The sequence below is a fragment of the Phragmites australis genome, chromosome 9 (genome assembly GCF_958298935.1).
Source record: "Phragmites australis chromosome 9, lpPhrAust1.1, whole genome shotgun sequence".
NCBI classification, from domain to species: Eukaryota; Viridiplantae; Streptophyta; class Magnoliopsida; order Poales; family Poaceae; genus Phragmites; species Phragmites australis.
The window spans coordinates 16131040-16143205 of record NC_084929.1 but is presented as its reverse complement, the minus strand read 5'-3'; the positions used below and the strand labels follow the sequence as shown (position 1 = coordinate 16143205).

Here is a 12166-nt window from a genome sequence, read left to right as displayed (position 1 = left end):
AGACCGCTCTCCACGCATCAGCTGCATGTGAGGGATTTCCAACCTATCATAGATAAAGCCGCAACTAAACTTTCACCATGGAAAGGAAAGCTCATCGTCCCAAGCAGACGTCTGTGCTCACCTCTTAACAATCAAAGCACCAAAAAGCGTCCTCAAGGCCCTGGACAATTTCCTTTGGGCCAGAACAGAAGCTCTAATTGGGGGGAAATGCAAGGTTAATTGGAGCAGCGTCTACCGGCAGACAAACAATGGAGGTCTAGGAATCCTCGACCTCACCAAATTCTCCAGGAACCTCCAGCTATGCTGGTTGTGGCAAGAATGGAAAGCATGGCATAAACCTTAGGTGGGGTCAGAATTGCCTTGCGATGACTCGAATAGACTACTGTTTGCGGCCTCAACCAACATCGCCATTGGAAACGAGGAAAGGATTTCATTTTGGCGATTGGCTTGGCACCAGGGACAATGGCCACATGAATTTGCTCCCCATTTATACCAAGCATCGGTAGCGAAACACCAATCTCTAAGGGAAGCTATCGCAGAATGTAGATTATATTCACAAAACACATCTGGCATAACCTGGCGCAATGGGTGGGACAACCGGCGATTCAGCGGAAATGCTGGCCAATAACCTCCACGATCCACCAATGGTGGTCATGATGGCCTCCCAACCAAACAACCCAAAAAAAGGTCTAAAATCTCTCACTATCCTGGTGTGCTGAAAAATCAGGGAAGAGGCGGCCATTTGGAACTTCTCACAGGCGCGGGCACCTTAACTGCCTAATTAAGTGAGAATAGCCTTCCGTCCCTTCCAGTTTTGCTTTGTGTTTGTTTTGTTTATTCCTTTTTCTGGCCATCTTTTGGCCTGGTAAATTTCGTCCATGGGGTCTTCTCTAATTAATACAATAGTCAGCTCTACTGACGGTTCACTTTAAAAAAAAAGACACTAGACAATGATTACAAGCTTGAAATAAGATGAATTTTGAATTATATGACGGAGGTACTGCACAAAGCTTTTGAAAAAAAAGAAAATCACACCTTTTTAAAGCACATGGTCGTAGTTCTGAATTTTTACAACTTACTGCATTTTGCTAATTATGCTACTGTCGTGCAACATGGTTATCAGGAGAGCTAGCACTGTCAAGTTACATAAGTTATATTATAAATGTCATAAATGTTTTACCTACGATATTTTCTACTAACGCATACACTCTACTAACACCTCATCTTAGATGGTACCATCAAACCTTACAAGAGCCAGGTTTGAGTGATCTTAGAGCTCAAGTGAATTCAAGTTGCGGTTCAAGCTCAGATCTACTTTCGAACTCGGCTACGGTAAGCTCAATAATAACAAATTCATGTGACTTTCAGATATAGACACCACATGTAACAAATATCTTGAGCTCAACTCGGGTAAGCTCAAGTCTAACTGAACTGCTCGACCTTATAGCTGTTTAAGCTCGGCAAGCTTTGGTAGCAGCTTGATTCAGCTCGTTTACCATTCAAGCCAATCTCGATCGAGGCTAAATCGAGATACGCTGAATTGTAGTTTGTTGAGCTCGACTATTTTTACAACCGTAAATGCGACTTATGAAACTAATCTTTTAACAACCATTAGTCTACATCGATCGAATGAGCCTGACCCTTTGGCAATACTTAACGAACACATTAAACTGTTGGTTTTAATTTTGTTTAAATGGTAGAGAAAAACAAGGATATGTCCTACAGCTAAAGAAAGTTTTCACAATGCGATAAAAGTTCCATTTACAAAAGTGAGGGAATATTCCTGGGCTTTGCTGTAAAGTCTATTTCTAAAACAAAAGCCTCATGACAGTGGTCTAAAAAGGCAGGGTAATGAGAACTAGAGCTGGATTTAAGAACACAAAGCTGGATTATATAGCATTACATAAGCTGTTCACCCCATAAACAAGCATATCTCTTTCCTTTCCTGTGTAACAATCAACGAGTACCAACTGGCCCACATTTGATTTCTCTCATCACTTTCAAGCAACTAAACACTTTCTGATGTATGTCAAAGTGTACTCGTTCTGTTTCATAACTACTGCTGAAGAAAATTGCACATCATTGCACCAGTGAAGTCGTTGATAATGCTTCTAAAGCTGGTGACAGCTTTGGATTAATTTTGATAAGACTTGCTACTCCATTGGTCAATGTGTAACGAACTTCATCATCTCAGATTGCTCAGCTCACATCCACTTGCCATTGCCACCCTTACAAGATAGGTATAGCCCTCCCCTCGGAGTCCTATGTAATGCTTCATGCTGCACACCGTACCAGAGAGCCAGAGAGAGAGAGAGAGAGATGAGCAACCATCATAGGTTCAGACTAAGCCATCTCATGCCAAACTCTTGGTTCTACAAGCTGAGGGACATGAAGAGACCGAAGCCACCAAGCCAAAGAAGACCTGGAACATCAAAAACCTCCAAGAGATCAAGCCACTGCTACCATGGAACCACCACTCTCAAGCCTCTTCCATGATTACCACACCGATCCTACCGCTACTTAAACACAAAGGAAATGGCACTTGAGAAGCTACAACCCTCCACTCTCCATCTTAAACCAAAGGCATCAAACATCAATTTCCCCACAGATCATCATCATCACCACCACCGCCACCATCATTCGCCAACGTCAAGAGCAAGCGCCATCATCATCGAAGACGACTACTTGTTTCAAGACTTGCAACTACGTCCGATTCGCACCAGGCCAACATCAATCGGATCAACAAGTGTGCATAGCACGATTACAAGCGGTACGTGCCCGAACTCACCGAGGCTGAGGAGCAGAAGGTTACATGTTTTCAGTGGCTGTAGGGGCAGGACTACGAGTACTAGTCGCCGAAGAAGCGTCACGAGGAGGAGCTTCGTCGTCATGAAGGTGTCGACAGACCCGCCAAAGGACTTCAGAGAGAACATGGTGGAGATGATCGTCGAGAACGATAAGCACGCGCTGGAGGATATGCAGGAACTCCTGGAATGCTACTTGTCACTGAACTCGAGGGAGTACCATGGAGTTATCATGGAGGTGTTCAGGGGAATTTGGCTTCAGATTGCTGATGCCATTGTTAAGGATAGGATTGGACGAGAAGCTCGAAGCTCGTGAGCTAGTTTATTAGTTCGTGTTTGGCTCAGCTCGACTCATTCCAAAATTTAATGAGTCAAATTAGAATTTTATCTTGTTTAGATAACGATTCAGTTTACGAGCTGACGAGTCAGGATCATCATCTACATCATATCGATCTCTTTTACTATAGTCATCAATTTGCTGATTGATCATCTTTATCTTCGATGGAGTTTCTCACCAGCCCACTTAATTTTCTATTGGACAGTTCCTCATTATGATGCAGCTCTTATCTTTTTTATTCTCACATCGATCATTCCTTCAGGCTTTGCATATATAAAAGATATGTGGAGAACGTTGTTTTATATATATTTTTTGAAGGAGTGTTTTGTTTCAGTAGCAGAACATATACAGGTGGATCTGTCTGTTATTGTACTGTATATGAGTTTGAAAAATATTCAGAAGAGATTTAGCTTACAACAATTATACATAACTGTATTTAAAAGACAAATGAACCGATTGATTTTTTATCAGATGGTTTCTCTATTTTTTTATCACGCATTGAAGTTGATCACAGATAAATGTTACACATCTATATATTAAAAAAGTCTAAAAATAGAAAGAAATACTCATATTCAGATATTTACTAAAAATATATGTGTATGTTATAAATCTAAAGATACAACTAGTTTTTAGATGCGTCCCAAACAAAAACTGGACGGCCGGCGGTAAAATTTCAGTCCGGTAGCGTGAACACTGAGCTGAACCTGAACCCAATCCTAAGCGCTAGCCGCACTCTCCCCGCTCCTCCCGCCACCATGGCCGCCGCCGCCACCATTTCCTTCTCCCAATCTCTCTTCCCACCCCTTCAACCCGCCCGCCGCCGCTCAGCGCCGCCCGCCTGCACGCATTCCGAGCGCGGCGTCTCCTTCGACCCGGGCTCGGCCTTCTACCGCAGCGACAGCGCTGCCGGCCGCGACCTCGCCGTACTCGCGGCCACCCTTCACCGCCGCGGGCGCCCAGACCCCTCCGCTCCTTTCCTCTGCCTCGATGCGATGTGCGGCTGCGGCGTCCGCGCGCTCCGTTACCTCGCGCAGGCCGGCGCCGACTTCGTCTGGGCCAACGACGCCTCCGAGGCTCTCCACCCCGTCATCCTCGCCAACCTCTCCCGCTTCGAGCGGCAGGCGCCGCCGCCGGAGGCGGGGCGCAGGAGATGGGTGGTGTCGCACAACGACGCCACCCGGCTGCTCGCGGAGCGCTACCTCCGGCGCGAGTACTTCGATGTCATCGACGTGGACTCGTTCGGCGGCGACGCCGCGTACGTAAGGGCAGCGCTCTTGGCGCTCAAGATTGGAGGATTGCTCTACCTGACGTCCACGGATTGGCGGTCGGCGAGAGGGTATGGTTCGAGAAGGTGAGTTTTTTTATCCATTTCTGCATCAGGTAGATGCATCTCTAGATTTTCAAGGCCTCAGAATTTCCTTCTTAGAAATGTCGAATCGTCGAGTGGTAACTTGTATGAGTTTTTGTATTAGGTTCATCAATGTTTGCACAATTGGAACTGGGAGATATTTTAGGTTGAAATGCTTATTGTAGCTCAGTTTAAGGTTGTAATCTTGTATGCATGTGCTATGTACTAATGTTAGTGATTCTTGCTTACTTAGGCCTGCCAGACACAAAACACAGATTAAATTGCTCAGTTAGAATTTGGTCGCTTCTCAGGTTGAATATGTACCTATTTAGTAATTAGAGAGCACAGAGGCATCTTTGTTATTGTTATAGTTATACTGGGCTTGCATTACCCTGTATATAACTTGATACCAATACTTCTATTTAGAAACTTGATCGAATTTTCTCTGTATTGTGCGTTATAACTCGTAAATCTTTCATGTCAACTATGTAACATTTTGTTTCTTTTAGCTCTTTGTCTTCATATGGAGCATATGTTCGTCCAATGCCATATCCGAATGAAGTTGGTTTGCGAATGGTTATAGGTGGTGCTGCACGGGAAGCAGCTCTTCTGGGATTTCACATAACACCAGTGTTCTCGTACTTTGCGTATCATGGTCCTATTTATCGAGTGATGGTACAATTATACAATGGAAAAGATGATGGCATCAGGTAACTCATTGCACTTTTTTCTTTCGAACAATCATACAGCTGATTAGTACATATTATGGAATGTTAAGCTCTGATGTCCTTTCTGTTTTGGCAGTAATTATGGTTTCATTTGTCATTGCAAGAATTGTGGCCAGTCTCAGACTTTTGGATTTGATGAACTGGGGCAGATTTCTTGTGGGTGTACAGACAGAACAGTAGGTACAATAGATCATTGTGATAGTATTAAAATAATGCTGAAATATATTATAATCCAACTATGTACCTACTTTATTGTTTCATTACTGGATTGATATCAGGAATTTCTTTTCTTCTTTGACAGACTGAAATTAATTTAGGAGTTAAGTGTGATTAAAGAAATAATATCATTTGAAGCTAATCCTTATCTTGTTGTACTAATGAGCATTTCTTCATTTAACCTAAGTTGAGAATTGTTTGCCTCATACGAGAAACCTCATTGGGTTGTGTTGTGTTTCAAGTGCTTGGCTAAGGAATTATGGAATTATGCTAGTGTATAATAATTATTTTTTTACAGGATGCCGATTTGATCACTGTTATAGGCCCACTTTGGACAGGTCCTCTCCATGATGCTTCTTTCCTTACTGAAATGACAAGCTTGGCCGCAGAATGGGGATGGGCACACACAAGTGAAAATGGGGTTACTTTGGAAAAACTGCTTAGCACTATGATTGAGGAGAGTGACCCAAGGTTACCTCCTGGGTATATAAGACTTGATGAGGTATGTCTTGAATTCCATATCGGCTTATTCAGCAATCTTCTATGTATAGTTATTGATTTCCTAGCAAAAATCTTCCACCAAAGCTAATTTTAAATTTAAATTCAGATTAGTAGGCGAGCAAAAGTTAACTCTCCACCACTCAGCACCCTCATCAATTCACTGCGGAAGGTATTTCACTTCTGCATGCTTATGTAATAATGCTTGATTCGACTTAACAAAGCACAGTGATTAATGATTCGACTTACAATAATTGCATAGCCAAAAGTGATTTTTGTTCGAGTTATGTCACATGTTTAGTTTATAGGTATATTCTTGTTAATAATCGATGGCTAGTTCTAGAATGTTCACTTCAACTTTTGAAACGTGTATGACTTAAATATCTGAATATACTTTGAATATGTGTGAGCAGGAAGGTTTTGCTGCTTGTAGATCTCATATAGGTGCAAATGCAATCAAGACCAACTGTCCAATTGCTTCTTGCATAGATGTTGCACGGGAGATCCGGAACTTGCGATGACTACCAGCTACATCGCAAATGTAAAATTTTGCTGCTTGACAGCGCAAATGTAACCCTGAGATGAGCATTTGTTCCAGCTTCCTGGTACCCATGGACAGGCTACCAGACATCCAGAATCAGAGGAGACCTTTCGCCGCCGCAGGAAACTGAAGGCAGAACACCTGTCATCCTGCACTGCACAAGCAGCAAATTCTGCTCAGTTCCTTTCCGTCTGGGTGCCTCATTTGTTCCAAAATGTTTGCGCCAGGCAGTAGCGCGTCGGTGTAGCAACATTTGTTCTTTTTTTTGAGAGATGATTTAGGACTTGTTAACATGGAACATTTAGCAAGATCTTCATTTTTTATTTACTGTATTCTGTAAAATTAGAAAGATGCAGATAAGGCAGAACAGCTAGATCATGTTGCATGATGGCCGCGGCAAAGCTGACGACGTCATGTGGGCCAAGAAAACCGATAATGGCGGCTGCGAGTGCCAACTAATATGATTATCTGATCTGATCCGTAGCAACATCAGCAGTAAAATGAAACCTGGTATTTCGTTCATATTATAAACTTAAAGCAATCATCGGAAGCTCAGCACAGAATCATTCCTTGGCTTTATCAATGCACACATGGCTGAGGAAGAACAGCTCTCTGGGTCAAGTTATCGCATAGAATGTTCAATAGCGAAACAGATACATTTTTATTGGCACAAGATCCAGGCAGCAGCGGAAAACCAACGCGGATATGAGTTGCACATTCAGGCAATTCATGCAAGCACACTATCGTACAACTCTCCGGCGTATTTCCAGTTCATCACCTTCCAGATGTTGTTCAGGTAATCCGGCCTAACATTCTTGTACTGCACCAAAGAAAGCAATGAAGATTGCTTTAGGGTAAACATCCGCCAAAAGGAGGAAAGACGGGCAGCGTTGGCTACTAGTGAAGAGATTAGACTATAGATTGAGGAGACTAGATTAATTATTCTTTTGCTTGATTTGGTCTAGGCGCAATGCCATGTATGTATGTAGTCAGCAAGCCGGCCTATAAACCTATAAAGACTATTCAAATCAACTCTATCTTGTAATCTTATCTCTAATTCTCTCCTTATTTAAACTAACCAAACTCTATCTTATCTCCTAAACCAATAACGTGCTACAGTCGGCAGTTACAGTAATTCCAGCACCTAACAGAGTGGGAGATCCAGTAAATTCAAATTCACGGATCTCTCCAGAGTCCAGAATAACAGTCAGTTTAACTCCTCTGTTAAAGCGAGAGCCCATGGCACATCAAAATTTGCAAAGGTGTAACTGAAGATTGCCCTGTAGTCTTTTCAGTTGTGATGTGTGGCACCATTTCCAGTTGAAACTGAAGCGAGAACAGGGCAATCTTCAATAACACCTGCACAAAGTTCACCTTTATACACATGCATCTGGCACCAATATTCCCTGGCCTCCTAGAATTGAACTGATATTTCCGAATTACTTTGACACATAATCCATGAAACATAATGGTGTATAATTCATATGCTGCTCATCTTTTAGGGATTGTAGAACCAATAGGATGGCTAGATGCAAGCACTATCCTAACAATACAAACACCAATGTAGTCAAGTCTAATATGCTATCAAGTAATCAGAGTGTAATCTTTTCATATGGATCGAGCAACATAATAATTTATCTTCCCACGGTAAGTATATCAAGCTTATTAAATCATATCGTAAAAGAAAAAGATTAGCACCATCACTACTCAAGAAGAAAACCGAACTAGGCAACTAGCCATTAGTTCCAGCAACAAGAGATTACCTGCAGGTAGTACGCATGCTCCCACACATCAATCCCCAACAAAGGAACCAAGCTTGCCCCTTTAGTCACCAGAGGGTCCTGCAAGATGCAAAAAGTCAGGCATTCACACATGAAACCATCCTCAACTGTCACATATGAAGCAAAACCCAAGGTAGAAAAGGTAGCTCATGAGAGAGAATTGTTTATTGCTTAAGGTAGGATGATGGAAAAAGTTTCTGCAGGTTTCACAATTCTAAAAAAGTTCAGTAGAACCATGAAACTTGACAAAAGAACTTTATTGGAAGTTGTTGCAAACATATCCTCCCTTCTGCCATGAAAATTTTGCAATTATCCATTCATTAATGTGCACCCCCCTGGGAGCCCACATGTCATTCTCTTATGTGTGAGCCCCAAGTTGTGAATAATCTTACTGACTTGTGGGGGACCCTTTTCTCAGTCCATAAGGCCATAAGTATCTTTTGAGGGAAACTCCATGGTCAACCAGCATTGATCAGATGGCCATGACCAAAAGAGAAACGCACTAACGAGAAATGCAAAGGAGAGAACTGCATTTTTAATGGCAAAAGAAAGAATGGGGTTGCAATTAGTTGCAAAAAAGAAAACATTCTCTTCCAGAAATGAAGAAACTCAAAAGAACATTCATAGATAGGACATGAAAAATTACAGGAATGATAGGATATACAAAATTAACCACTTAGCTAACTATCAGTGTTTTTTACTCACAAGAACCATCCGTAGGCCACTGTTGAACTAGGTTGTTTTTACAGCGTATCTTAAATACCCATGTATTAACAAATGAAGCAAGGTAAATCACTCAGTTCCAAATTGCACCCCTTTTGTTTCGGTATCATAAACCCCCAGCATGCATTTTCCTTCAGATATGTACTGATCTTATTGGTTATATTTTCGAATTTTATTTCTTCATTGACCATTTTTTCCATATTGGCAATACCACCCCCCCCCCCCCACACACACACACACACCTTTTAATTCATGCTTACAGATGGATGGTTCAATCACTCTCTCAACAAACATCGGCAGAATAAAGATACGCATCGGTTGAATCACTGTTATAAAGCCTAGACTGCTGGGTGTTAGCCAACACCCAGCCACCCTGTAGCACCTATCGTTTTTTAGAACACAAGGTTGAACTGTAAATAATTTAAGATCGAAAACATGACAAATGTGCAGTAATCTGTATCATATGAACAATAATGTGATATGGGTAATATCTTTCACCTGATTAGCTGTGGTTTCAACTGAAAGCTTTTTTGCCTCTTTATCCAAAGCTAGCCACTGCGCAAGAAATATTAGATACGTCACCAACAAAACACATTTTCACAGACTGTATCAGGACGCTATTTCTTCTCGATAAAAAGAGGGAAGTCAGAAGTGTACATACCACCCATCCAGATCCTTGTAGAGCAGCACCCTCTGTATTCATCTTCTTTACAAGTGCCTCAAATGAACCAAAGTGCTCATCAATGGCCCAGCCAAGTTTCCCATGCGGTGACTCCCCACCACCTTCCTGTAAAAATACCAAACATCTTCACAGTTTGCATAATGGACACAACACAAAAAGGGAAAACAAACAATTTTTTCCTTTTCCTGCACGAAAAGCAGGTTGTATTTAATAGATACTTACATTGATAGGCTTCAGGTTCTTCCAGAAGATTGAATGGTTGACATGACCTGCAACATGGTAAATTAAATATGTTACTGCAAATGCAAGCTCAGAGGAACAATACAACAGCAATCCGATAATTAGAAATTTGTTCCAGAAGGTCATTTGTGAACAAAATCAGGAGGTTAACATGCCATGCTCATTGCTCTCATGAGCTTCAACTTTTCTTTGCTAAAGCATCCTTGTCAAGAGTAAAAAGAAAATCAAGATTTGGACAACTTGAAACAAAATAGCCAAAACTAGGAATCAACCCATTAACAATACCGAGGATCGAGGAAGATACCAATATCTAGATACAAAATTACCTCTCAATAAGTAGCATGGACTACCTATTTCATCCAGCTTACAGTTAGATCAAAAGGTGAACTGGGACATAAAACAACCTTTCACATGAATTCAACTATAAAGCCACAAACGATTGACTTATTATCACACTATTAAAAAAAAGTAAACCTATAAGCCGGTAGTCCATAATAAGGATTTCATAAACAAAGATCTGAGAGGGAGAAAGAGGTATTTAGCTCAAAATTATTTCATCAAAAAAATCAGCAACTGATTATAACAAATCTAATGATACAATTTTCATATAACAAATCTATGTAGTTTCAAATATATAGGTGGTCCAACTTTAGAAAGGTTGATGGCACGGATTATATGATGTCAAGTAAAAAAGAACGGAAGTGGTACCAAACACATTGAACTCTTATTCTATCAGTATCACCAAGAACCACTATGTGTGAACCCTTGAAGCATAGAAGTCCCAAATTATAGTGCAGCTCACAATTCGATGCCATAGGAACATCATACTAAACTAGTCTATAGGTCCAAACATAAAACATCCACAGAAGTATGACCTGCAAAATTGAATTGCACGCCAAATCAGAATGATTCATGCACAACTGCTAGAACCTAACCGAATTACAAGAACTAATATTAACACTTTACAAGTCTAGAAATATAGAGTAGAAGCACAACCAACTGAACCACCCAAATCACATAACAATCCAGACAACTACAGATATATCATTCACCACTCCTGAAAATTTCGCACTCAACTAACCACACATCCTACATAAACCACTTCAGATTACATGAAACAGTACGACATAAAGCCAAATAGAAGAAAAGTCCCAAAAATGTAATCAAATCGGTGATCGTCGGACCATAATGGACATCTAACTTGCATTCCTGTAAGAAAATCCCACCCACCAAAAACCTAGAAATGGCATAATCCTCAAACCTCCAGCCGTATTCTTAGGGTACCCCAATTGTAAGGTCAACATATACCACTCCCGAAGAGATCACTCCTGATCGGCAACAACAGCGCACCAAACCCCCATCCAACCCCTCAAATTCGCCCCACCGGCATCATACCCCCAAAATCAAACAAACCCCCTACCCTAGAGAGAAGCAGGGGGGCTAGATGTGGGTGGGGAGGCGGGCCTCACCGCCGCCGTTGAACTTGATGGCGCCCTGGAGCTGTACGACGGCGGATGCGTCGCCCTTGGAGACGGCGGCGTCGAGCTGCTCGAGCGCCTTGTTGTAGTTGGCGACGTAGGTGGCGTGGTGCTTCTGGTGGTGCAGACGCATGATCTCGCCGGAGATGGCCGGCTCCAGTGCGCCGAAGTCGTAGGAGAGGTCGGGGAGCGTGACCGTCGTCACGCCCCTCGACGCTGACGCCGCCGCCAGCGGCCGGGCGCCGCCGAGCGCCAGGGATAGGGTTTTCTTCGACGCCAGGGTGCGTAGAGCCATGTCTTCCTCTCTCGTGCGCGTGTGCTGTACTGCTCTGTGTGACGCCCCGCGATGGTATGTGGAGCGGACGAGCGGCGGCTCGCTATCTGCTCGTGCTCTTGGAGGATTTCTGGAGGTTTTGGTGAGATGTGTAGCGATTCGAGCAGTTGGACGCGTGCGTGGCCCGCTGATTTGTCTGTTTTCGCGAGATTACGCCTCTACGCAGCGGTTATCTTCGGCAACCCTTCTACGAAGTGACGCTAAATTAAGGAAACTTCCTACTTATGTAACGCTTGTACGTGGCTTCCAGTTCAGTATATTTTTTTCTTATTTGGGTTTATTATAACTCCTCTTATGGATAGGATATATCTAAAAAATAGTATTTCATTTAGTCAGAATTCACGCTTGCTAAATTTAGCATACAAATGATGCTTTCTAAGCTGTTTCAAAAAATTTCTTAAGTGGTCATCATGTTCTTCTTCATTCTTAAAGTAAACTAGTATATCATCGATAAAC

General features: G+C 42.2%; 3 protein-coding genes across 3 annotated transcripts; 2 read left to right on the top strand and 1 right to left on the bottom strand.

Annotated features, from left to right (window-relative positions):
- Positions 1-2294: 2294 nt before the first annotated feature.
- Positions 2295-3313, top strand: LOC133928685 (transcription repressor OFP1-like). Its single transcript, XM_062375128.1, has one exon. It carries the CDS (start codon positions 2536-2538, stop codon positions 3118-3120), a length of 585 nt encoding a protein of 194 aa, XP_062231112.1. The 5' UTR covers positions 2295-2535; the 3' UTR covers positions 3121-3313.
- A 460-nt stretch (positions 3314-3773) lies between these two features.
- On the top strand, positions 3774-6780 carry LOC133928682 (uncharacterized). Its single transcript, XM_062375126.1, has 6 exons — positions 3774-4492; positions 4999-5199; positions 5294-5393; positions 5732-5935; positions 6041-6103; positions 6345-6780. The coding sequence occupies exons 1-6, from the start codon at positions 3897-3899 to the stop codon at positions 6450-6452; spliced, it is 1272 nt and encodes a 423-aa protein (XP_062231110.1). The 5' UTR covers positions 3774-3896; the 3' UTR covers positions 6453-6780.
- A 244-nt stretch (positions 6781-7024) lies between these two features.
- LOC133928684 (superoxide dismutase [Mn] 3.1, mitochondrial-like) lies at positions 7025-11793 on the bottom strand. Its single transcript, XM_062375127.1, has 6 exons — positions 11368-11793; positions 9881-9927; positions 9638-9763; positions 9475-9531; positions 8236-8313; positions 7025-7292 (listed from the first exon to the last, which is right to left on the bottom strand). Exons 1-6 carry the CDS (start codon positions 11669-11671, stop codon positions 7200-7202), a joined length of 705 nt encoding a protein of 234 aa, XP_062231111.1. The 5' UTR covers positions 11672-11793; the 3' UTR covers positions 7025-7199.
- Positions 11794-12166: the final 373 nt, after the last annotated feature.

Bases quoted from the DNA above. Each gene is read 5' to 3' on its own strand.
- LOC133928685 (XM_062375128.1), top strand. From the start codon at position 2,536: ATGGCACTTGAGAAGCTACAACCCTCCACTCTCCATCTTAAACCAAAG.
- LOC133928684 (XM_062375127.1), bottom strand. From the start codon at position 11,671: ATGGCTCTACGCACCCTGGCGTCGAAGAAAACCCTATCCCTGGCGCTC. The intron at 9,928-11,367 runs GTGAGGCCCGCC...ACCATGTTGCAG, and splicing joins CATCAAGTTCAACGGCGGCG to GTCATGTCAACCATTCAATC. The intron at 9,764-9,880 runs GTAAGTATCTAT...GTATTTTTACAG, and splicing joins AGAACCTGAAGCCTATCAAT to GAAGGTGGTGGGGAGTCACC.
- LOC133928682 (XM_062375126.1), top strand. From the start codon at position 3,897: ATGGCCGCCGCCGCCACCATTTCCTTCTCCCAATCTCTCTTCCCACCC. The intron at 5,200-5,293 runs GTAACTCATTGC...CTGTTTTGGCAG, and splicing joins GGAAAAGATGATGGCATCAG to TAATTATGGTTTCATTTGTC. The intron at 5,936-6,040 runs GTATGTCTTGAA...ATTTAAATTCAG, and splicing joins GGTATATAAGACTTGATGAG to ATTAGTAGGCGAGCAAAAGT.